Raw genomic sequence first — 24,732 nt, forward strand, 5'->3', positions numbered from 1 at the left:
GTGCCCCACATGGCCTGACTCATGGGCTTGCGCGGCCCCCCCTGGGGGACAGATAGCCCCCTGGCCCTGCCTCCTCTGCGGAGCCCAGGCTGCAGCGGCTAGTGGGGTTTGAGGGGACCCCCCCAGCCACTGAGAGTGTGTGTGGGGGTGGCAGATGAGAGCCGCTTCCACTTGCATCTCCTCAGCCCTTACTTGTTGGGGGGCCCCACCGTGCAGCTCAGACACCCCGATGAGGCTCTGGCTGGGTGCTGCCTCCCGGGGAGCAGACCTGACCAGAACCAGCCGCCCTAAGAACTGTGCGGAGGGAAGGGGTGCATCCGGCTAGGAAGGGGGCGCCGTGGGCAGACCCTATGGCATGAGTTGTGGGGGTCTTCCAGGGCAGGACCCCAGAGCAGGACTTGGTCCTCAGTTGCATGAGCCCCTCCAGCCGCCCCCCCAACTAGAGCCAGCCTCTGTGGGTGGGTGTGGGGGGAGGACGCAGCTGCCCCCACCCCTCCCTCCCACCCTGGGTGTGCCGGCACTGAGTGACAGGCTCTGACTAGGGGCTGCCAGCAGGGGTCAGGGCTGCTGAGTGGCCTCAGGGGACCCCTAAATCCTCTCGGGTCTGTGCGGGTTCTGGAGGGTCAGAAAGCCGCTGGGGGGACTGTGCCTTCCCGGAAACGCTTCCTTTTTGCCCAGAGCCGAGAACTGGGCCGAGCCTGGCTGGCACTCAGAGGGGAGGGCCCAGCTCTGCGTGCCTGTGCCGGGCGCCCCTCCCTGCCCCGGGGCAGAGGCTCCCGTCTCAAGCCCCGCAGCTCTGGCGGGCGTCCTCGGGCCTGCACCCCCTGGAGGAGCCTCTGGGTGGCCCCCCCAAGCCACGCACACATCAGGGGGTGGTGTGGATTCCCAGGCTCCTCCGAGGGTCGCCCGGGGACCCCCGCGTCCCCCCCCCCCGCCAGCACCCAGCCCCGGCGCCCCGGGGCCCGGGAGCTCGCGCTGCCCCCGCCTGCCCGCTGTCACGTTCCAGCCGCCTGACTCAGGCCGGCGGGGCGGGGAGCGGGAGGCGGCGCCGGCGCCCGCCTCGGCCCGGAGGCGGCACCAGGAAGCGCCCGCCCCGGCCCAGCCGCCATGTAACCGGCGCCTCCCGAGCCCAGCGCGCGGGCCCGACACCCGCGGGACATGGGGGACGAGGACGAGGACGAGGGCTGCGCCGTGGAGCTGCGGATCACGGAAGGTGGGGCCGGGGCGCGGCGCGGGGGCGGCGGGCCCCGGGGGCGCCCGGGCCGGCGGGGAGGGCGGGGGGCTGCGGGCTCAAGCAACCCCGTGTGCCCACAGCCAACTTGACGGGGCACGAGGAGAAGGTGAGCGTGGAGAACTTTGAGCTGCTCAAGGTGCTGGGCACAGGAGGTGAGGACCCCCCCTCTCCCCCCCGGGGTCGGGGCCGGGACCCGGGCGCGCCCGCAGAGGCCTGGCCACCCCCAGACCCCCGCCCCTTACCAGCACAGCCCGCCCCCCTCGCCCCGCCTGCCCACGCAGATGCTCCCGCAACGTGCTCCGGGTGTGCCATCCCTTGGGGGGGCTTGCCGCCCCCACCGCGGGGCTGTGCCTGGCTCCTGCCCTCTCCGGGGCTTGCACAGCCCGCCTATGCCCCAGGCCCCGCCCCCTCGGCTGCAGCCTCCCGCGCCGCGCCCTCTTATCTGCCCGCACGTCCCCACACGCCCCCCGCCCAGCTGCCACCTCCTGGGCTGGCATAGTTTCCTGCCCCCCGTCCCCGGGCTGCACCCCCCACCCCCCTGGCTCTGCCGCACACCCTCTGGGGGATGCACCCTCCACCCCCCAGAAGGCTCTGCCAGTTCTTTGCACGTTTGCCTCCTCCAGCATCCCTCCCCGCTGGCACCCCGCGCCCCCAGCGCCCTGCCCCTCCGCCCCCTCCCGCCTCCCGCTCACGGCCTCCTCTCTGCCCCTTCGTGGCGCCCGCAGCCTACGGGAAGGTGTTCCTGGTGCGGAAGGCGGGCGGGCACGACGCGGGGAAGCTGTATGCCATGAAGGTGCTGCGCAAGGCCGCGCTGGTGCAGCGCGCCAAGACGCAGGAGCACACGCGCACCGAGCGCTCGGTGCTGGAGCTGGTGCGCCAGGCGCCCTTCCTGGTCACGCTGCACTACGCCTTCCAGACGGACGCCAAGCTGCACCTCATCCTGGGTAGGGCGAGGGGGGCGCCGGCCGGGCCGCGGGGGCGGGAGGGGGCACGCCGGGTGCGGACCCCCAACCTGCGCTGCACCCCCAGACTACGTGAACGGCGGCGAGATGTTCACCCACCTGTACCAGCGGCAGCACTTCAAGGAGGCCGAGGTGCGCGTGTACGGGGGCGAGATTGTGCTGGCCCTGGAGCATCTGCACAAGGTGGGCGCCGCCCCGGCCGTGTGCGCGGGGGCGGGTGTCTGCATGTAGCGGGTGCGGTATAGCTGCGCGGTGTGTGTGTGTGCTCTGTGTGTGTGTGGGGGGGGGACTCTGTGTGTGCCTGTGAAGTGTCGTGGGGTGTATGCTTGTGTGGGGTTTTTACTCTCTAGTACAGTGTGTGGGATCTGTGTGCGGTGTGTGTCTGCATAGTATTGTGTGCGGTGTATCGGAGTGTGTGCGGGAGTGTTTGTTCTGTGGTACAGTGTGTGTGCGTAGAGGGGTGTGTGCATGTGATATAGCATGTGGGGTGTGTCTGGCATAGTGTATGTGGTGTGTGGTGTGTGTGTATCTGTGTAAGTGTGTAGGGTGTCTGGTGTGTGTGTGTGTTCATGATGTAGCGTGTGGGTTGTCCTGTTGTCCTGTGGGGCGTGTGTGTATCTGCGGTATAGTATTGTGTGGTATGTGTGTTTGTGTGTGGTATAGTGTGGGGGGTGCTGGTGTGTGTGTGTGCATGCGTATGCGTCTGTTGGTGGTTGTTGGTGGTATAGCGGTGAGTGTGTCGGTGGGATAGTGTGTGGACTCTCCTGTGGTGTGTTTGTATGTCTGTGGCATAGTGTGTCCTTGTGGTGTGTGTTTGTGTACGTGGTATGTATGTGATAGTGTGTTATGTGTGTATGTGGTATAGTGTGTGTAGTGTGTGTCTGTGGTACTGTGTTTGTGTCTACGTGGTGTGTGTTTGTGTCTGTGTGGTGTGTGTGTTTGTGTCTGTGTGGTGTGTGTTTGTGTCTGCGTGGTGTGTGTTTGCGTCTGTGTGGTGTGTGTGTTTGTGTTTGTGTGGTGTGTGTTTGCGTCTGTGTGGTGTGTGTGTTTGTGTGTGGTGTGTGTTTGTGTGTGGTGTGTGTTTGTGTCTGTGTGGTGTGTTTGTGTCTGTGGTATACTATTGTATGGTTTGTATAAGGTGTGTGTGGAACGTGTGTCTGTGGTAACGTGTGTTGTGTGCATGTGTGTCCTTCCTCCTGGTGGGGTCCCCTCCCCTCCTGCAGGGGGTTTCCTATCGGCACCTCAGAACTTCCTCAGCCGGAGCCCTCAGGCCTCGGTCCTGGCGGCTTCAGAGCCTGGGACCCCACACAGCTTCCCACTTTCCTTTCTGGGGGGACCTGGTGGTGCCCCGGGGCTACTCCGTCTCTGTGCTGGGGGTCGCCCGTGGGCGCGTGTGCTCGGGTGCCGGGGATGGACCGGGTCTTTCAGACGCCCAGAGCTTGTTTGGGTCCCGAGCCCCGACTCCTGGGCAGGGCTGGGGCGGGGGTGGCGGGCGGCGCCTCAGCGGCCCTGGTGCCCCCACAGCTGGGCATCATCTACCGGGACCTGAAGCTGGAGAACGTGCTGCTGGACGCCGAGGGCCACATCGTCCTCACAGACTTCGGGCTCAGCAAGGAGTTCCTCACGGAGGAGGTGAGTGGGCCTGCTGCCCACCCTGCGCGGGCCGGGCTGGCGGCCGTGGGCGTGCTAGCGGGTGCTCTTGCTCCCCCCAGAAAGAGCGCACCTTCTCCTTCTGCGGCACCATCGAGTACATGGCCCCCGAGATCATCCGCAGCAAGTGGGGGCACGGCAAGGTGGGTGGTGGGGCGGTGGGGTGGGGTGGGGGCGGGGTGGGCGCAGCGGTGGCGGGCGCTCATGGGTGCCCCTGCAGGCCGTGGACTGGTGGAGTCTGGGCATCCTGCTCTTCGAGCTGCTGACCGGTGCCTCGCCCTTCACCCTGGAGGGGGAGAGGAACACGCAGGCCGAGGTGTCCCGGTGAGCGGGGCTGGACGCAGAGGGCGGTGAGGGGCTGTGGGGAGGGGGGCTCGCGGCCCCTGACGCGCCCCCCATCCTCCCAGACGGATCCTGAAGTGCTCCCCTCCCTTCCCTCCCCGGATCGGGCCCGTGGCACAGGACCTCCTGCAGCGGCTGCTCTGCAAGGACCCCAAGAAGCGGCTGGGCGCGGGCCCCCAGGGGGCACAGGACGTCAAGAATCACCCCTTCTTCCAGGTGAGGACCCTAGCTGCACCCCTCAGCTGCATCCCCCTGGCTCTCTGCCTACCCTCTGCAAGCTGGGGCTGGCTGGTCAATGTTGCTTCCTTTGGGCCTGTTTTTCTTTTTGGGTCACACCCGGTGATGCTTAGGGCTTACTCCTGGCTCTGCACTCAGGAATTACTCCTGGCAGTGCTCAGGGGACCATATGGGATGCTGGGGATTGAACCCGGGTCGGCCGTGTGCAAGGCAAACGCCCTACCCACTGTGCTATTGCTCCAGCCCCATGGGCCTGAGGGTTTTGATCCTTTGCCCAAGGGCCCTGTCCCTGCTTTGGAGCTCGGAATTCGAGATTCCTCAGACGTGGGGTTGGCAGGGATGAAAGTTGGGGTCATTTGCCCGAGATGGCACGGGGACGGGGTGTTCCCCTGGTTTCAGCCTGGACCCGTGCTGCAGGCGCCCTGTGCCCCTTGGCGCTTGCCTTCCCGCCCCCTGCAGTCATGCTTGTCAGAGGGAGGAGGGCTTTGCTCACCAGCTGAGAACGGGGCGGGAGAGCCTGGCCTGGGGCAGCCCGGCCCGCCTGCTCCCGGTCTGGAGTCTGCGCCGTCCCCTGCCCTCCTCATCACCCCGTCTGTATAGATGAGACGGAGGCTGGCAGGGATCAGGCCACTCTGTCACCAAGTGAGGGAGCGTGAATGAAAACATTTTTTGTGGGGCGGCCATGACTGGGGTTACTCCTGGCAGATTCGGGGGAACTGTCTGGGGTGCTGGGGATCGAGCTGGGTTGGCCGCGTGCAGGACAAGTGCCCTACCCGCCATATTATCACTCCAGACTCCCCATTTTTTTAAAAAAGTATTTAAAGTATTTAAACTTCAAATTGTTTGAAGTTTCTGGTTTGGAAGCTTCTCTGACGCCACGAGGGCTACGCCTCAGGGTGCCCGAGGACTGTGTCGTGCTGGCACTGACCCGGCCCCGTGCCTGCCACCCTGTGTCTGCACTTCTTTCCCCTGACTATCTTAGCCCTTCGTTTGCTTTTGGGGCCACACCTGTTGTGCTCAGGGATTACTCCTGGCTCTGTGCTCAGAGATCGCTCTCTCTCTCTCTCTTTCTCTTTATTTATTTTATTATTATTATTATTATTATTAATTATTATTTTTTTTTGCTTTTTGTGTCACACCCCAAAGGTGCTCAGGGGTTACTCCTGTTTTGTACTGAGGAATCACTCCTGGCGGTGCTCGGGGGACCATATGGGATGCTGGGGATCAAACCGGGCTAGCTGCGTGCCAGGCAAACTCCCTACCTGCTGCACTATAGCTCCAGCCCCTCTCTCTCTTTTAATCGACTCACCAGAGATATGCAGTTACAAAGTTGCTCATGATTGTGTTTCAGTCATACAATGTTCCAACACTCATCCCTCTACAAGTGGATATTTCCCACCACCAGTGCCCCCTTTTCCTCCTGCCACCTTTCCCCCTTTCCTCCCAGTTTTCCTCTCTTTCTCTCTCTCTCTCTCTCTCTCTCTCTCTCTCTCTCTCTCTCTCTCTCTCTCTCTCTCGCCTTTTGGGCATGATGGTTTGCAATACAGGTACTGACAGGTTATCCTGCATATCCCTTTACCTCCTTTCAGCACTCAGTTCTTGTCCAGAGTGATCATTTCCAATTATCATTGTCATAGCGGTCCCTTCTCTGTCCTAACTGTCCTCCCCTTACACACACGCACTGTGACAGGCTTCCAACCATGGACCAGTCCCCTGGCTCTGGTTTCTACTGTCCTTGGGTATTAGTCTCATATTTGGTTATTATATGGGGTTATTTTTTTGGGGGGGGTCATATCCAGCAATGCATAGGGGTTATTCCTGGCTCTGCACTCAGGAATTACTCCTGGCAATGCTCGGGGGACCATATGGGATGCTGGGAATTGAACTCGGGTCAACCGTGTGCAAGGCAAACGCCCTACCCGCTGTGCTATGGCTCCAGCCCCTATGGGGTTATTCTTGATGGGGTCGGGGGACCGTATGGAATGCTGGGGACTTGACCCAGGTCAGCCAGGTGCAAGGCAAGTGCCCTCCCCACTGTACTATCGCTCAGGCCTCAGCCTATTTGAATTAATTTTGTGGGGCTTCCCAAGCATGCTCAGAGGCCCAGTGTGTGTGTGTGTGTGTGTGTGTGTGTGTGTGTGTGTGTGGCGGGGGGGGGGCGCTTACCTGTAATTCTCGGCCACCCAGACCAGCAGTCCCATGCCAGTGCCTGAGGCTCAGACCCTGCCGTGTTGGGGATACCTGGGACTCCCTGGCGGTGGTACAGGGGGATCATGTGGGGCCGAGAATTGAGCCCAGTCTGGAGCAGGGCCTGTGCCCTGACCACTCTGTTCCCTTCTGGTCCCTGCATTCATTTTGTTTGTTGGTTTGCTTTTTGGGTCACACCTGGTGATGCTCAGGACTTACTCTTGGCTCTGCACTCAGGAATCACTCCTGGCGGTGCTCAGGGGACTTTATGTGGTGCCAGAGATCGAATCCGGGTCAACCGCATGCAAGGCAAGCGCCCTCCCTGCTGTCCTATCCTTTGCCCTACATTAATTTTTTTTTTTTTTTTTTTGCTTTTTTGGGTCACACCTGGCGATGCACAGGGTTTACTCCTGGCTTTGCACTCAGGAATTACTCCTGGTGGTGCTTGGGGGACCATGTGGGATGCCGGGGATCGAACCCGGGTCGGCCGCGTGCAAGGCAAACGCCCTACCCACTGTGCTATCGCTCCGGCCTCCAATATATATTTTTTTTAATTTAAGAGAATTTAAAAATATTATTACCACAGTGATTCACAAAATGAAACCTCGTGGGAGCTGGAGAGATGGTGCCAGAGGCCAGGCGCTTGCTCGCACTTGGCTGACCCCACATGCAGTCTCCTGAGCACTGCCAGTGGCCACTCCTGAGCACTGAGCCAGGAGTAGCCCCTGAGCACCTCCAGGTGTGGCCCTAACCCCGCTCCCTAATAGAGAAGCCTCGTGGGGTGCCAGGGAAGTCATTCAAGGTTTGATTTCCTTGAAGGGGCAAAGAGACCGTGCGCCTGCTTGGCGTGTCAATCCTCCAAGCGCTGCTGGAACAACCCCGTGCCCAGAGCTATGAGGGGCCTTTGAGCGCCGTTGGGTGCGGCCCACAAACCAAACAAACACAAGTGTAGAGGTTGGGCTGCTGTGGTATCTTCGTGAATCCGAGTTCCTTTCTAACTGCAAATTTTTTTTTTGGGGGGGCGCTGGGATTGGACCCAGGCCTGCATTCATGGGAAGCATCTGCCCTACCACAGAGCTGGCCCCTGGATTCCTTTTATTTTTGGCTGTTCCTCTCTTAGCCGGGGACAGCCTTAGCTTGTAGCCTCTGTCCCCAGGGTGGCCTCATGGCCTCAGATGACTGCTGGGGCTCTTGCCATCGAGGCTGCTCTCTCATCAGGAAGCAGGAGGGGAGGATAAAAATGAGCACGTGTCAATCATTCACCTCTTGCACACCCGTCCTTGGATTCTTACCTTTCATTTTTGCTTCCTAGCTATGAGTCGTCCCAAGGGCGAGGTTATTGGTATAAAGCACTATCTTTAATGTTTAAAGTGCTATTTTTTCCCCTTACAAGGGACGCAGGCAGAATAGATGTGATCAGACTGGCACTAGGTCCTGTCACACTAGCTTAGCTGTTTCTAGCTGCCAGGAGGGAAAGGGATTGAGCTTCAGGTCAAGCTGCACCCAGGTGCTGAATCCATGTCATGAGGAAGTTCTGTCTTTTGGTGCTGCGGTGTGCTTGGAGATTTCATCATATCACTTGGCCCCCGGGAGTGGGGGGGGTAGTCCTAGCAGTGCCAGGTCCCCCCACCCTTGCAGATTTAAGTTCAACAGAAGAACTGACCGTGGGATGGAGCCCTGGATGGTTTTTCCAGGGAAACGGGACTGTCGAGTTATCAGAGGGGGAAATCAAAGCTCTGTGTGTGTGTGTGTGTGTGTATGTGTGTATGAATGAATGCACGTGCAATGCAGTGAGGGGGCAGGAAGAGTAATTTTGTCCCCTGATGCCTCACTGAGGAGCTGCCCCATGAGAGGGGCCTGAGTGACCAGGGAGGGGTTCCCCCTTCTGACCCTTTGGCCCCTTTTCCTTCTCAGGGTCTGGATTGGGCTGCGCTGGCGGCCCGGAAGATTCCGGCTCCATTCCGACCCCAGATCCGTTCCGAGCTGGATGTGGGCAACTTTGCAGAGGAATTTACTCGGCTGGAGCCTGTGTATTCACCTCCTGGCAGCCCCCCGTCTGGGGACCCTCGAATCTTCCAGGTGAGTGGGGGGCTTAAGGGTCTGAATAGCATCAGTAGCTCCCCCAGTGGTTCCACTTGTGGGGTACTCAGAGTCAGTCCGAGAGACGGTCCCGGCAGGAAGGACATAGCTTTGATTGCACCGGGTGTATCTTGAATTTTGGCGGCAGTTCCTGCCTGTCTCAGCGATGACGTCAAAGTTCCCAGCCCTTCACTCGCTCAGGTAGCCCCCAGGAAGAGAAGCCGTGTTTAGAGTGGGTGGAGGCCCGTGGACGAGTCCAGTGTTCGAGGCTCTGTGCGATGTGGCTTTAGCTCCTCCATGAGTCCTCCCCATGGTCACTCTGGGTGCCACAGCAGCACTGACCCGCTCAGGCTTCCAGAACATACTGCTCACAGCCAGGAAGAGGGCTCAGGGGGCTGGAACACATGCTTGGCACGCAGGGGCCTGGAGTCGATTCTCAGGGCTGTGGGGTCCCCTGGGTATCACCTGGAGCAACCCCCCTGGCCCCTGGCCACTACTTGGGGACACTCCCCAAAATAAAATTCTCTGAAAAAATACGGAAACGCTTTGGGGGCCAGAGCGATAGTACATCAGGGTTAATGTGCCTGCCTTGTATGCAGCAGACCCAGGTTCGATCCCCGGCGTTCCGTGTGGTCCCCTGAGCACTGCCAGGAGTGATTTCTGAAGCAGAGCCAGGAGTAAGCCCTAGTAGGGCTGGGCAAGGCCCCCAACAAACAAAAAACATACCCCTCTCCCCGGGGTGCCCCTCACACGGTCCCCATGCAGACCACCTTCAAGCTCACTGTTTTTATTACTTACGGGTTCTGGGGCCATACATAGTGGTATGGAGAATCATTCCTGGCCTGCTCAGGGATGGGGTGCTAAGGATCGAATCTGGGTTGGCCGCGTACAAGGCAAGTGCCTTACCTGCCGTACTATGGCTCCGGGCCCTCAGCCTCACCTTTTATTTTTATTTTATTTATTTTATTTATTTATTTTTGCTTTTTGGGTCACACCCAGTGATGCTCAGGGGTTACTACTGGCTCTGCACTCAGGAATTACTCCTGGCAGTGCCTGGGGGACCACATGGGATACCAGGGATCGAACCCGGGTTGGCTGCATGCAAGGCAAATGCCTTACCCACTGTACTATCGTTCCGCACTGTACTATCGTTCCGGCCTCACGCTCACCTTTTATTTTTTATTTTATTTTTTTTTGCTTTTTGGGTCACACCTGGCGATGCACAGGGGTTACTCCTGGCTCTGCACACAAGAATTACTCCTGGCGGTGCTCAGGGGACCATATGGGATGCTGGGAATCAAACCCGGGTCGGCCGCATGCAAGGCAAACGCCCTACCCGCTGTGCTATTGCTCCAGCCCCCACGCTCACCTTTTTTTTTTTTTTTTCTTTTTGGGTCACACCCAGCAATGCTCAGGGGTTACTCCTGGCTTTGCACTCAGGAATTACTCCTGGCGGTGCTCAGGGGACCATATGGGATGCCGGGGATCGAACCCGGGTTGGCCGCGTGCAAGGCAAACGCCCTACCCGCTGTGCTATCGCTCCGGCCCCACGCTCACCTTTTAAACCAAGTGCTTCCCACTGCCCTGGCCCTGGGCTGTTTCTTTGCTGAGAAATGCCACAGACTGGGGTTGGAGTGATAGCACACTGGGGAGTGCGTTTGCCTTGCATGCGGCCAACCCAGGTTCAGATTCCCAGTATCCCTTATGGTCCCCCGAGCACCTCAAGGAGTGATTCCTGAGTACAGAGCTAGGAGTAACCCCTGAGAATTGCCGGGTGTGGCCCCAAAAAGTGAAAAAGAAATGTCACAGACCACACCGCCCCTGAAGTTCTGGGAGCTCCCAGGGCTGGAAACTGCATTCAATCTCTGTGTCCCTCCCCTCGGCTGCGTTACTATTGCATAAGAGTGGGCCAGTATGGGGGGGTCCATGCCACTCCCCAGTGCTTATAAACGGCAGCCCTGTGCTGCGGTGTCCCTCCGCCCTTGGCTTATCATGCTCACGAGAAAGGAAATAACGACTCACAAGCAAGAACTTTCACAAATATGTAAACGTTTGCCATGGGCCAGCCGCTGAGGCGGGCCTGGGAATGTAGCAGCAGATTGACAGTCTTAGGCACAGGAAAGTGGGGTGGGATGGGGGTCCGGGGTGCTGTGTTTTTAGGATAAAGTATGTGCATGTGAGTGTATGTGAGTGAGTATGTGTGTGTGTGTGTGTGTGTGTGTGTGTGTGTGTGTGTGTGATTGCGAGTATGTGTATGCCTATGTGTGTATATATAGGCATACAACTGTGTATCTGTGTGTATATGTATGTGTGTGTATACATGTGCATCTGTGTCTATGAGGAGAAAACGCAGAGTCATTTTGAGAGGCCCGACAATTGTTCTTCGGTACCCAGGAAAGGCAGAGCTAATTTTGTTTTTCCCTCTTTTTTTTTGTCTGGGATGTGAATACAGTGCTCTGGAGAGCCTGAGCCCTTTGACCCCCTCCCCAGCCTCTCTCTCAGTTTCTCTTTCCCCGGCAGCCCTCCCGCCCAGCCCTGCCCCTTGCAGGAGAGGTCAAAGGTTGATTTGAAATCTTGTTTTTGGTCTACGCCCATTGGTGCTTGGGGACCCTAGTGGTGTGGGGTGAACCCAGGCTCATATGCATGCAGTCTGAATCTCTGCATCTCTTTTGGCTAAAAGTTGATTTGAAAAGAAGAAATAAGTATTTTGGTTCTATAAAAAAGAAAAAAAAAGGGGCTGGAGCAATAGCACAGCGGGTAGGGCGTTTGCCTTGCACACGGCCGACCCAGATTCGAATTCCAGCATCCCATATGGTCCCCTGAGCACCGCCAGGAGTAATTCCTGAGTGCAGAGTCAGGAGTAACCCCTGTGCATCGCCGGGTGTGACCCAAAAACCAAAAAAAAAGAAAAAAAAAGAAAAGAAATTGGCTTTTAGTGGCTAGAGTTGAAAAAAAATCTCTCTCCTGCTTTCCTGCTCTCTCTCTCTCTCTCTCTCTCTCTCTCTCTCTCTCTCTCTCTTTTTGCAGGGGGGTGGGTGCTCAGCCAGAACACTCAGGGGTTATTCCTGGCTCTGTACTCCGGGATCACTCCCGGCGGTGCTTGGGAAACCATATGAAATGCCGCGGATTGTACCTGGGCCAGCCATGCGCAAGGCCTTACCTGCTGTACTAGCTCTCTGACTCCCGGGATAGTTTCTTAAGTCATGCGTGTATATCTGTGTGAATGTATTTATGAGCATATGTGTGTATGTGAGTGTATGTATATGTGTGTATGCAAGTGACTACACATGTGAATGCGAACATAGGTATATGTATGTATATATGTTATATGCATGTGTATGCATGTCCATGTATGTGCGTGTGAGATGCCCGTAACGATTCCTCCGTTCAGCCCATCCTAGTCTGGGCTACTCCCGTATGCTGAGTGAGGCCCTTGATGGCCTGTCCCAGTGATGAGGAAGGAACAAAGGGGTCATGGCGGTGGGAGCCGGAACAAGGTGGGACTCAGTGGCCCCGAGCCGTGGATGGAAGACAGCAGTCACGGCACTCCCCTGGACCCCAAAGCCCCATGCCCATGCCCCTGCCCTCCTCCCTGCCCACAGGGCTACTCCTTCGTGGCTCCGTCCATCCTGTTTGACCACAATAACGCGGTGATGACTGACGTGCTGGGAGCGCCCGGCGCTGGGGAGAGGCCTGGCCGGGCAGCAGTCGCCAGGAGCGCCATGATGCAGGTGAGGGTGCCAGGATGCGGAGCCGCGAAGGTGAATGGGGGAGGGGGGCTGCATTGTGGGCTTCTGGCGGGAGCTTCTCGGGAGCACTGACGCGCCCCTCTGTCCCCCAGGAATCGCCGTTCTTCCAGCTGTACGAGCTAGACCTGCGGGAGCCGGCGCTGGGCCAGGGCAGCTTCTCCGTGTGTCGGCGCTGCCGTCAGCGCCAGAGCGGCCAGGAGTTCGCCGTCAAGATCCTCAGTCGCAGGTGGGCGGACCCCGCTTGGGTAGCGCCAGGGTCTGGCGGGCCAGTGAATGGCCGCAGAGACCCGTAAGTCCTGACCGGGGCTCTGTGTCCCCAACTCCCAGGCTGGAGGCGAACACACAGCGCGAGGTGGCCGCCCTGCGGCTGTGCCAGACGCACCCCAACGTGGTGAAGCTGCACGAGGTGCATCATGATCAGGTAACTGGTTCCCGCAGGGGAGCTGGGGGTGGGGCCGAGAAGGGGCGGGGCCAAAAGGGGCAGGGCCGAGGGAAGGGACCTGGGGGGAGTTGGATTCGGGATTGGAAGGTGAACCATGGAGGGAGGGTTCAGGGAAGGGGATTTAGATTTGGGGGTAGCTCCGGCTGAATTTGTTCGGCGTTTGAGCCTCGGGGCAGGCCCGGCTGCTGACTCTGCGCCCACCCCCACCGCAGCTGCATACGTACCTGGTCCTGGAGCTGCTGCGCGGCGGGGAACTGCTGGAACACATCCGCAAGAAGCGGCACTTCAGCGAGTCCGAGGCCAGCCAGATCCTGCGCAGCCTCGTGTCAGCCGTGAGCTTCATGCACGAGGAGGCGGGCGTGGTCCACCGCGACCTCAAGCCGGAGGTGGGCGCCGCGCCCACCCACGACGGCGGGGGAGGTTCCCGGCGCCCACCGCCCGTCTCTGATGCCCCTGCCCCGCCTCCCGCCGCCCTCCCAGAACATCTTGTACGCCGACGACACGCCCGGAGCCCCGGTGAAGATCATCGACTTCGGGTTCGCGCGGCTGCGCCCGCAGAGCCCCGCGGAGCCCATGCAGACCCCCTGCTTCACGCTGCAGTACGCCGCCCCTGAGCTGCTGGCGCAGCAGGGCTACGACGAGTCCTGTGATCTCTGGAGCCTCGGGGTCATTCTGGTATGCGACGGGTCCCCCAGGACGGCTCAGGATCCCCCCACCCCCAAGCCTGGGGTTCTGACGTGGGACAAAAGGGATCCCAAGGCAGGGGACAGGGGTCATCTTGGTGAGCATGGCAGGGTTTGTGTTGAGACTGGGAACAGAGGTCACCCTAACTCGGAGGCAAGGTCCCTCTGGTGCTGGGCTCTGGGCATCCGGGTGCCTGGAGCCAGCTCAGGGCTCCTAGACGTGGGGACCTTGAGTTGCCCCCTGCAGCGGGTGCATGTCCTGTGTCTGGCCCCTCAGCCCAGGCTGGTCTCACTTTCCCCCCCAGTACATGATGCTGTCCGGGCAGGTCCCCTTCCAGGGGGCCTCAGGCCAGGGCGGGCAGAGCCAGGCAGCCGAGATCATGTGCAAGATTCGCGAGGGGCGCTTCTCCCTGGACGGGGAGGCCTGGCAGGGCGTGTCTGAAGAAGCCAAGGAGCTGGTCCGAGGTGCGCATCCCAAGGTCATAGATCAGATGGGGGAGGGGGAGGTGACGGGGGAGGTGTTCAGGTTGGCGGAGGGGCGGGTGGAAATCCCCTAATGGGCAGAGAGCTTTCACACGCAGACCCTCCCCAACACCTCTCTGCGCCCCCTCCAGGACTCTTGACTGTGGACCCCGCCAAGCGGCTGAAGCTCGAGGGGCTGCGGGGCAGCTCGTGGCTGCAGGACGGCAGCGCGCGGTCTTCCCCACCGCTCCGGACACCCGATGTGCTGGAGTCGTCCGGGCCTGCCGTGCGCTCCGGGTTAAATGCGACCTTTATGGTGAGGGGCGGGGTCTTGGGCGGGGCTTGTAGATGGCGGGGCCTTCGGTAGGCGTGCCGATCTGTGGGCGTGGCTTTCGATAGGTCCGGTGGGCGGGGCCTCGAGGGAGGGGGCGGGGCCGGCGGGACGGTGCGGAGGGATGAACCACTGGCGGGTCCTTATCCTGACCTTTTTTTCGAGACTGGAGACCAAGATCAGTGGGCACGGACGTAGTGGGATGGGCGCGAGGGCCCATTGTGGGGGCCAGACCGAGGCTGGGGAAACTCACGCCGTGCTCTTGGCCAGGCATTCAACCGCGGCAAGCGCGAGGGCTTCTTCCTGAAGAGCGTGGAGAACGCGCCGCTGGCCAAGCGGAGGAAGCTGAAGCTGCGGAGCGCGACCACCGCCCGCCGCGTGTCTCCCGCACCTGCCGCCAAGGGAGCCCCGCGCCGAGCCAACGGCCCCCTGCCCCCCTCCTAGCCCCTGCCACGGTGACCCCTCCTCCCTGCTCGGGACTGTGACCTGGGAGCCGGACTCTTTGGCCCGGGACCTCCCATAGTCACCCCCTCCTCCCCACCCCCCAATTTTCCCGCACCCGACCTCCCCCACCGACAGAGCAGAAGTATTTTTATAAGCAGAGAATTTTTTTTAATGTCTTACTGGATAGAGTTAGAGATGCAGGGAGGAAAGGGGCCGGCTGGAGAGGGGTGGGCTGCTCCAGCAGGTAGGGGCTCCCCGTTTCTAAGCACTGAGTTGCAGGGGGTGCGGAGGAGGGCTCTTCGCTGCCCGCGCCCCAGACCCTGCTGCCGGGAGGGGGCTCCCCTCAAGCTGTCACTTTATGGACTGTGCAATTCTGTCCACCAAAGACCTGGGTGGGGAGGTTCAGGTCGACTTGAGGGACCCCTGAAGCATTTCTGCCTCACTTTATGTCACCTGCTTTTCCCCTGTTGGGGCTAAAGAAGGAGGTAGGCGACCCCTCTGAAAGGGGAGAACCTCCTTTCTCACCCACCCTCTCTCCTTTGGTGCAGCCACCCCTAGTTGGGGGTTGGTGGGGCCTTGGAGGGGGGGGTCGGTCTGGGCCGGGCATTCTCAGTCACTGCCTCAGCCCAATCCAGGCTGTGCCTTTGACTTTAAAATAAAAGTCCACCCAGTGCAGTGTGTGGTTTATGTGTGGGGTTGGGGTCCGGGGCGGTGCTGAAGTCCTGGGCCAGGACAAACTTTGAGCAAATGGGGTTTGGTGCCTCGGAGGGGAGAGGATGGTCTTGCAGGATACACGGAGGCGTTTGGCTGTGATGCGTGATGGGCACAGAGACTGTGTGGGCTCTCTGTAAACGGGAGAAAAGCCAAACTTGCTTAGGCACAAGATTTGAAGGTTACCCAGGGGTGCTTTGGGCAAAGCCTGATCCAAATGCCCCCATGATTAGGACACCCTTCCCACTCTGACCTTTTTCTTTTCTTTTTTTTTAAAGATTTTCTTTTTTTTTTCCTTTTTTTTCTTTTTGGGTCACACCCAGCGATGCATAAAGGTTACTCCTGGCTTATGCACTCAGAAATCACTCCTGGCTCTGGTGACCATATGGGATGCTGGGAGTCGAACCCAGGTCGGCCGCATGCAAGGCAAATGCCTTACCCGCTATGCTACTGCTCCAGCCCCATTTTTCTCTTTTCTTTTCTTTTCTTTTCTTTTCTTTTCTTTTCTTTTCTTTTCTTTTCTTTTCTTTTCTTTTCTTTTCTTTTCTTTTCTTTTCTTTTCTTTTCCTTTTCTTTTCGTGAAGTTTCAGTTTGGTGGACACTTCTTTTGGTCCTAATCTGGGTGCTGGGAGGTCCCCACTGAAATAGTGAGGGTCTGTTTCATCTGGTGAGCATCTATTTCAGCATTCCCCATGGAAAGCCTAACTGGATTCTGATTGGTCCATTCAGGTCATGGGCGTACTTTGAACCAATCATGGCGCTCAGGGACGCCACACTCTGATTGGCTCTGATTGGCTTAAATCTGCATCCGGACTCCCCAAACATGATTGGGTGGGGAGATGGGTTCTTAGAGAACTGGGTCCTTAGAGGGGGTTGTTGGGATTGGGTGTGGGGTAAGCGTGTGCTTATTACCGAGAGGAACGGGGGCGTGTTTATAATGAGCCTCAACTTCGGGTCAGCGTCCAGGGGTGTGCATTGCCGTTGAGGAAGGAGTTTAACCTGTGGGATCCCTCTGGAAGGGGTGGTCTTTTTTTATGGGGGGGGTCACACCCGGCGGTGCTCAGGGGTTACTCCTGGCTCTACTCTCCAGGTGGATGGGGAGAGGCTGAAGCGAAGGTGGCCCGGACTGAGGGGCTGAAGGACCAATAACAGCCCAGACTCAGATGGAGGAGGGGAGGTCTCCCTGCCTTCCCCCTCCCTCCCCCTTACTCTCCCTGCTTCCTTCCCTTCCTGTCCGTCCCTCTCTCTCTACTTTCTCTCTCTCCTTCCCTCTTCCTTCCCTCTCTCTCCCTCTCTCATCTCTCTCTCTCTCTCTCTCTCTCTCTCTCTCTCTCTCTCTCTCTCTCTCTCTCTCTCTCTCTCTCTCTCTCTCTCTCTCTCTCTCTTTCTCTAGAGAGCTGGAGCGTAGGTGGGAATCGAACTCTGATTCCCCTAATTCAGCTCTTAGCTCCTGCTCTGGTAAGACGCTGATGCCCTCTAGACTGTGAACTAAGCTATGGCCCCATGCAGCCCTGGAAAGGGAAAGGTTTTTCTCTCTCAGCCTTTCCTTCCCTGGTAGCGGTGTGGTGACTGCCATCTTATAAGACCCACTAAACAGAGGTATGAGCTTGCAATGGTGCAACTTCTGGCAGAAATTTCTCTGGACTTAATTACTAAAATACCAGAAATCCAAAACTCCATATGCTCATCATTCTCAGCAATGGAAAACAAATTATCAAATGCTGCCTTTTTGGCAGGTCTGATTGTTGGGAGAAAATCCCAAATAATAGTAGTGAGTTTTCTGTTGAAATATTGAATGTAATCAACGTAAAGAGAAAGTAAAGTGGAAATCATCAGCCACACAGGCAGGGGGTAGGGGTGGGATGGGAGGTACACGTGGGTTCTTGGTGGTGGGACAGGTGCACTGGTGAAGGGATGGGTGTTTGATCACTGTATGACTGAGATTTAAGCCTGAAAGCTTTGTGACTTTTCACATGGTGATTCAATAAAAAATTTTAAAAAATGCTGATGCCCGAGGCTGGAGAGATGATGGTACAGGGGTTAAGGCACTGACCCTGCGTTGAATCCAGCCCTTATATGAACCCCTGAGCACCATCAAGAGTGCTCAGAGCCCCAAGACTCCAAAGACCCCAACCCTCCCACCCCCATCACCCCAAAGTGCTGGTGATAGCTTGACAGGACTGGATATCTCCTGGAAATGGAGAGGGCCATACCTGGTGATGCTCAGGGGTTACTCCTGGCAGTGCTCAGGCATTACTCCTGGCAGTGCTCAGGGGACCAGTGCAATTGGGGCTCAAACCCAGGCCAGCGCCCTCCCACTGCACTCTCTCCAGCCCTACATGTGCATCTCAGGGTGCTTGAGAAGAGCCCAGCCCTTGGTGTGACATCTCCTTGACACAGACACGACATGGCTTCCCAGCACCTCCGCCCTCAGGACCCCTGAGTGTTTCTCACCCGAGCTCCTGCCAGTGACCTTTTCCAGCTGGCTGGGCTATCAAGGGGAGATGGGGCGTGAGGCTCAGGGTGGGACATAGCCGGAGCCCTCTCTGTCCCCCATGTAGCGGTGCCATCTAAATAAAGCCCCGAGAGTCCCCAGGGTGGGTTTTTTCTGGATCGTGAGCTGTGAATGGGAGGGGCAGCACAGTGGGCTGAATTCTTTTTTTTTTTTCTTTTTGGGTCACACCCGGCGATGCACAGGGGTTACTCCTGGCTCTGCACTCAGGAATTACTCCTGGCGGTGCTCAGGGGACCATATGGGATGCTGGGATTAGAACCCGGGTTGGCTGCGTGCAAGGCAAATGCCCTACCCGCTGTGCTATCGCTCCAGCCCCAGTGGGCTGAATTCTTGGGCTCCCTGAGTTCCTGGGGTGAACTCAAATTTCTGGGGGGAGGGGGTTGGGCCTTGATAACTGGCTTCGGACCCTCTCCCAACTGAGGGGTGGCCGGGGCATGGGGCTGGACCCAGGGCTTGCTCCCAGTGCTCTGTGGGGTGGCCGTCCCACTTCCATTTTCCTCCCCCCTCCGAGCCTTGCCTTCATGCTGGGAGCTCCCCCAGGGCCCCAAGTCCGGCAAGACTGTCCTCTGTCATGGTCACTTCCCTGAGACGGGGTGTGGGAATCTGTCATGCACCCCCAGGTCCCAAGGGTGCTGCTTTCCTGCTCAGTGGGTGAACACAGATGTCCCTACAAACCTGTCACAGGCCGGCTGATGGGAGCACACGGGACATGGGAGGGGACACAGAGAAGTGGGCACAACCACCCTGGAGCCAGGGTAGGAGGTGGGCTGGGCACTGCGGGCCCCACCCTGGCTCAGCGCTCAGGCCTCAGCATCCTGGGCTGGCGGGTGCTGCCTCCCCCTGCAGAGGCCCGGAGACCCCAGGGTCCTCCCTGCATCCGGGAGGTCAGTCCTGGGGCACGGCACGCGTGTGGAGTTGGCCATGCAAAGTAGAGGCACTTTTTTTTTTTAAATTGAATCACCATGAGATACAGTTACAAAACTTTCATGTTTGGGGCTGGAGTGATAGCACAGCGGGTAGGGCGTTTGCCTTGCACGCGGCCGACCCGGGTTCAAATCCCAGCATCCCATATGGTCCCCTGAGCACCGCCAGGGGTGATTCCTAAGTGCATGAGCCAGGAGTGACCCCTGTGCATTGCTGGGTGTGACCCAAAAAGAAAACAAACAAACAAACAAAAAAACTTTCATGTTTGAGTTTCAGTCAGCATAAAATGATCCAACATCCATCCCTTCACCAGTGCACGTTCTCCACCACCAATGTCCCTAGTATCTCCCTGCCTTTTCAACCCTCCCCCTGCCTCCATAGCAGACAATTTCCCCCTTACTCTCTCTCTACTTTGGGGCATTATGGTCTGCAATACAGATACTGAGAGGCTATCACGTTTGGTCCTTTATCTACTTTCGGCACACATCCCCCATCCCGACCGATTCCTCCAACCAGCACTGACTTAGTGATCCCCTCTCTGTTCCAGCTGCCTTCGCCCCCTGCTCATGAGGCAGGCTGCCAACCATGGGGCAATATTCATGGCCCTTGTGTCTACTGTCCTTGGGTAAAATAGATTAAAGAGAAAAAGATGTCTCAGCAATCCAACGTTTGTTGTACGAACATTCGGTTAAGCGGTCTGAGGCTCTGAGACAGGAACTCGAGAGAAATTACTGTTCACGGAGGATCCCGAGACTGGCCCAGATCTTGTGACGAGAGCAGCCTTTTCAGCCTCCTTTTACTTGCTGGCTTATTCTAATTGTCCAATGAAATTTAACCACGTGGTAAGAATATGCAAATTAACATAGTCAGTTACAGAAACGAAAAAACATGGATCATGACCTCCTCACGCCTGGGGTCTGTGATAGATGGGAAAGAATGTTTCCATCCAACCCCTCCCTAGGCCTGAGATATGTGACAAGGGGAAGCTGCTGCCTTATGCTGCAGAAATTTGCTGGCCACAGAGGGTCGGTTTTGCCTTTTCCGTATCAATCAGACTCTCAAGCTTAGGGTCGCCCACTTAGTGCCACGTGGGGTCCTGGTTCTGCTTCCTGCTTGCAGGGCAGCGTCCAAGGACTCACCTTCCTGATTTGGCTGGGCACCAACAGTCCGTCTCATATGATATTATTTTATATTAAGTGGAGGCACTTTCTGTTTTGTTTGTTTGGCCTTTTGGGTGACACCCAGTGATCCTCAGGAATCACTCTGAGCTCTGCACTCTTGGGGGACCATATGGGATGCCGGGGATTGAACCCGAGTCGGGCGTATACAAGGCCAATGCCCTAGCGCTGGGCTATTGCTCCGGCCCTCCCATGGTCACTTTTTTTTTTTTTTTTTTTTGCTTTTGGGTCACACTCAGCAATGCTCAGGGGTTACTCCTGGCTCTGTGCTCAGGAGTCACTCCTGGTGGTGTTTGGACCATATGGGATGCCGGGGATTGAACTGTGGTTGGCCGTGTGCAAGGTGAATACTCTATCCTCTGTACTCTCGCGCCAGCTCCATGACCCTTTGCAGTTGCCTTCTGCCTGGGAGGGGTATGTGATGTCTGGAGCTGCAGAAGCGACTTTGGGATCATGAGCTGATTCCAACCACATGTCGGAGCCTCAGAGCAGAACGCTGGGACCCTGATGAAATCTTGGCGCTTGGCCCTGGCCCGCCTGGCTCGGGGCCTGGTGCTGGAGAGAAAAGGTAACTCTGTTTTGGTGGTGGCGGGTGTTTTGGTTTATTTTTGGGTGACACCTGGCGGACCCTAGGGGCTATTCCTGGCTCTGTGCTTGGGGGTGACCCCGGCCGCGCTGGGGAGGCAGGGGGGTGACTACATGTGGTGCTGGAGGCTTGAACCAGGGTGGCGATGCTCAGGGGTTACTCCTGGCTCTGCACTCTGGAATTACTCCTGGTGGTGCTCAACGGACCTATGGGATGCTGGGAATCGAACCCAGGTTGGCTGAGTACAAGGCAAACACCCCACTCACTGTACTATAGCTCCAGCCCCCTGCCACCCCCCCCATTGGTTTGGTACTGTTTTTTTTTCTTTCTTTTTGGTTTTGGGTTTGGGGCCACATCGGGCCGCTTCTCCCACTGCAGTATCTCTCCCCCCCACGGTGCTCCCTCTCTGCATGAAGAAAGCAGGTTGGCCGTGGCCATTTGGGGCCTCCAGCTCACAGGCCTCTATTCCAGGACCACCCCCACCCCTTACTTAATATTTATTTCTATTTAAAAACTACTATCCCAAAGAGGAATGGAAAGAGCTATGCTTGAAGTATCACGTTTCACTCAAGTGAGAGAAGGAATCTGGAGTTCTGACCTCTGTCGATGATCAAGAATCAGGCACGCTGTCTCATTTGTCAAGGTGTCAAAAATCAGACGGGCCCCAGGGCTGGAGTGATAGCACAGCGGGTAGGGCGTTTGCCTTGCACGCACTCGGCCAACCCAGGTTCGATTCCCAGCATCCCATATGGTCCCCTGAGCACCGCCAGGGGTAGTTCCTGAGTCCAGAACTAGGAATGACCCCTGTGTATCGCCGGGTGTGACCCAAAAAGCAAAAAAAAAAAAATCAGAAGGGCCGGACATATAATGCGATTCAGAGACGACCGCTGGACTAGAGCTATTACCGACTGGATTCGATGGGATGTCAAAAGACCGCGTGGCTGCCCACCAACGAGATGGTCAGACTTCTTCGTAAAAACCCTGAATGAACGGTTTGAGGCTCTTCGTGTTCCTGGAGCGAGCAGATACTATTGGGCTACACTAGCACTCGACAGGGACGAATGAAGACGTTACTGGTGCCCACTCGAGCGAATTGAAGATCAACGGGATGACAAATGATGACAACTTAAAAACTACAGCTCTTGGGGCTGGAGCGATAGCACAGCGGGTAGGGCGTTTGCCTTGCACGTGGCCGACCCGGGTTCGATTCCCAGCATCCCATACGGTCCCCTGAGCATCACCAGGAGTAATTTCTGAGTGCAGAGCCAGGAGTAACCCCTGTGCAGAGCCAGGTGTGACCCCCCCCCCAAAAAAAAAAGCAAAAACTACAGCTCTTGAAGCAGCTCTGACTACTCAGCCACGGACCCAAGGACCCAGTCGACAAAGCATCCCTTGACCTGGGGCTCACAGAAAGACCCAAAACCAGGTTGGAGCCAGAATGCAGCGGGGTGGGCACTGGCCTTGTGTACGGCCCACCCGGGTTCCATCCCCGGCACCCCCATAGGGTCTCCTGAGCATCACCAGGAGTGTGCCTGGAGCACAGCTGGGTGTGGCCCCCAAATAAAGCAAACAAGCAGGTCTGAGCCTGCAGCCCCCTCGGCTGCTGCAGGGCCTTCAGGAGGTGCACGCAGCGTTGAACTCCCACCTCGCAGTCAGACTTTAGGGTGGGGTGTCAGGGGGTCTCTTCCTAGCAGTGGGCTGCCAGATGCTGATGAAGAATACTGGGCTTTCCTTGGATGGGTTGGGGGGCCCATACCTGGCAGTGCTGGGGTGAGAGGATGTCCTCTGGGGGTCCTGCCAGGCTTCTGCCCACAGAACATGTGCTCCGACCCTCTGAGCTAACTCCCCAGCCCCCCCCCCCAAGATTCTTTTTCGTGGGGAGGATGGGAGGAGGCTCCCAAGCTACTTAGGAGGGCCAGCAGGTCGATGTGCCTGGTCCCCTGTGGGGCCCAGGATTACTCCAGCCAGGGCTTGGGGGCCCTCCAAGGCCACCGCCAGACATGCTCCACGATGCCCAGGGCCCAAACCTTGGCCAAGTGTGTGCACCCACCCTGCTGCAGTATCTCCAGCCCCTCCTCTGGGCCCTTTTTACTTTCTTCCACTTTCTCCAAACTCTGGACATCAGCGGCCGGAGAGGTAGTACAGTGGGTAAGATACTTGCCTTGCTCGTGGCTGACCTGAGTTCGATCCCCGGTATCCCATATAGTCTCCTGTTCCCCACCTGGAGTGGTTCCTGAGGGAAGAGCCAGGACTAACTCTCGACATCACCGGCTCGAGCATCATCAGGTATGGTCCCCCCTCCCCCAACCCCCGAAGAAACTATGAGCATCAAATGCAATATGATGGGCTTGTGACTGGAGCGATAGGACAGCAGATAGGGTGTTTGCTTTGCATGTGGCAGGCCTAGATTCATTCCCCCAGCACCCCACATGGCCCCTCGAGCCCTGCCATGAGTGATTGCCGTGGGCAGAGCCAGGAGTAAGCCCTGAGCATTGCTGGGTGTGGCCCCCTCCAAACAGATGGGCTCCCTGTCGGATGAGATACATATTTGGCTGTAGGCACCGTGATTCAGTGTCAATAACATTCCAGCACCAGCCCTCCACCACTGCCTGGTGTCCCCCCGCGCCCCCGGCCCCCAGGACGTCCCTGCCTGCACCTCTTTGCTAGTGTAAGCTCAGGCCAGTCCACAGATTCTGCTGCTTTGGGCTGTTTGCTATTCCCTGATGGTGTCTTTCTTTCCCACAGATGAGCGACGTCCTCCTGTGTCTGTCAGCGCGAGATTCTCCAGTTCCACCCACGTCACAGAGAACTGCACAAATTCATCTTTCCTTATAACCGAGTAGGATTCCGCTGGGTCTATAACTGTACTCGCGGCTTCCGTATCCAGCCATCCGTTCTTGGCCACTTGGGTTGTTTCCAAATTTAGCTATTCTGAGCAGTGCCACTGTGAACATTGGAGGGCAGGTGGCTTTTCAGAATAGTTTTTGGGGCCCTTGGGGTAGATGCCCAGAAATGGAATTGCTGGGTTGCAGGAAAACTCAATGCTTACTTTTTTGGAGGAGAGTCCATATTGTTTTATTTTTTATTTTTTGCTTTTTGGGTCACGCCTGGTAATGCACAGGGGTTACTCCTGGCTCTGCACTCAGGAATTACTCCTGGCGGTGCTCAGGGGACCAGATGGGATGCTGGGAATCGAACCCAGGTCGGCTGCATGCAAGGCAAACACCCTACCCACTGTGCTGTCGTTCCAGCCCCGGAGTTCATGTTGTTTTCCAGAAAAGGTTGAACCTGTCAACATCCCCACCAGCAGTGTATGAGGGTCCCTTCTTTCCCCAGTCTATGCCAACACTGCTTGTTTCTTTCTTTTTTTTTTTTTTAGGTCACACCCAGCAATGCACAGGGGTCACTCCTGGCTCTGCACTCAGGAATTACCCCTGGCGCTGCTCAGGGGACCATATGGGATGCTGGGAATCGAACCTGGGTCGGCCGAGTGCAAGGCAAACGCCCTCCCTGCTGTGCTATCGCTCCAGCCCCGCTTGTTTCTTTTCTGTTTCTTTGTTTTTGTTTTTTTTTGGGGGGGAACTACACCCATCTGTGCTTAGGGGTTACTCCTGGCTCTGCACTCAGGAGTTACTCCTGGTGTGCTTGAGAGACCCTATGGGATGCCGGGGATAGAATCCTAATTGGCTGCATGCAAAGCAAGTGCCCTATCATCAGTGCTATCACTCTGGTCCCCAGGTTGTTTCTTTTCTTACCGATGTGTGCCAGTCTCTCTAGTGTGAGGTAATATCTTATTGTCTTGATTTGCATTTCCTTAATAATCAGCAATGCAGAGCATTTGTTCATATGCCTACTGGGTTTTGTTCGTATGTTTGTTTTGGGGTCATACCTGGCAATATTCAGGGGTTACTTCTGGCTTTGTACTCAGAAATTACTCCCAGTCGTGCTTAGGGGACCATCTGGGATGCCGAGGATTGAACCAGGGTTGCCTACATGCAAGATAAATGCCCTCCCTG

General features: G+C 57.5%; 1 protein-coding gene across 1 annotated transcript; it reads left to right on the forward strand.

Moving 5' to 3' along the window:
- The first annotated feature begins 980 nt into the window (after positions 1-980).
- RPS6KA4 (ribosomal protein S6 kinase A4) lies at positions 981-15,237 on the forward strand. The gene is made up of 17 exons (XM_055143152.1): positions 981-1,213; positions 1,315-1,386; positions 1,960-2,178; positions 2,264-2,379; positions 3,721-3,828; positions 3,909-3,989; positions 4,067-4,170; positions 4,254-4,404; positions 8,527-8,691; positions 12,294-12,422; positions 12,533-12,666; positions 12,768-12,861; positions 13,095-13,268; positions 13,363-13,557; positions 13,871-14,030; positions 14,180-14,343; positions 14,629-15,237. The coding sequence occupies exons 1-17, from the start codon at positions 1,159-1,161 to the stop codon at positions 14,800-14,802; spliced, it is 2,295 nt and encodes a 764-aa protein (XP_054999127.1). The 5' UTR covers positions 981-1,158; the 3' UTR covers positions 14,803-15,237.
- The last annotated feature ends 9,495 nt before the right edge of the window (positions 15,238-24,732 follow it).

Source organism: Sorex araneus, chromosome 6 (assembly GCF_027595985.1).
Source record: "Sorex araneus isolate mSorAra2 chromosome 6, mSorAra2.pri, whole genome shotgun sequence".
Classification (NCBI taxonomy): domain Eukaryota; kingdom Metazoa; phylum Chordata; class Mammalia; order Eulipotyphla; family Soricidae; genus Sorex; species Sorex araneus.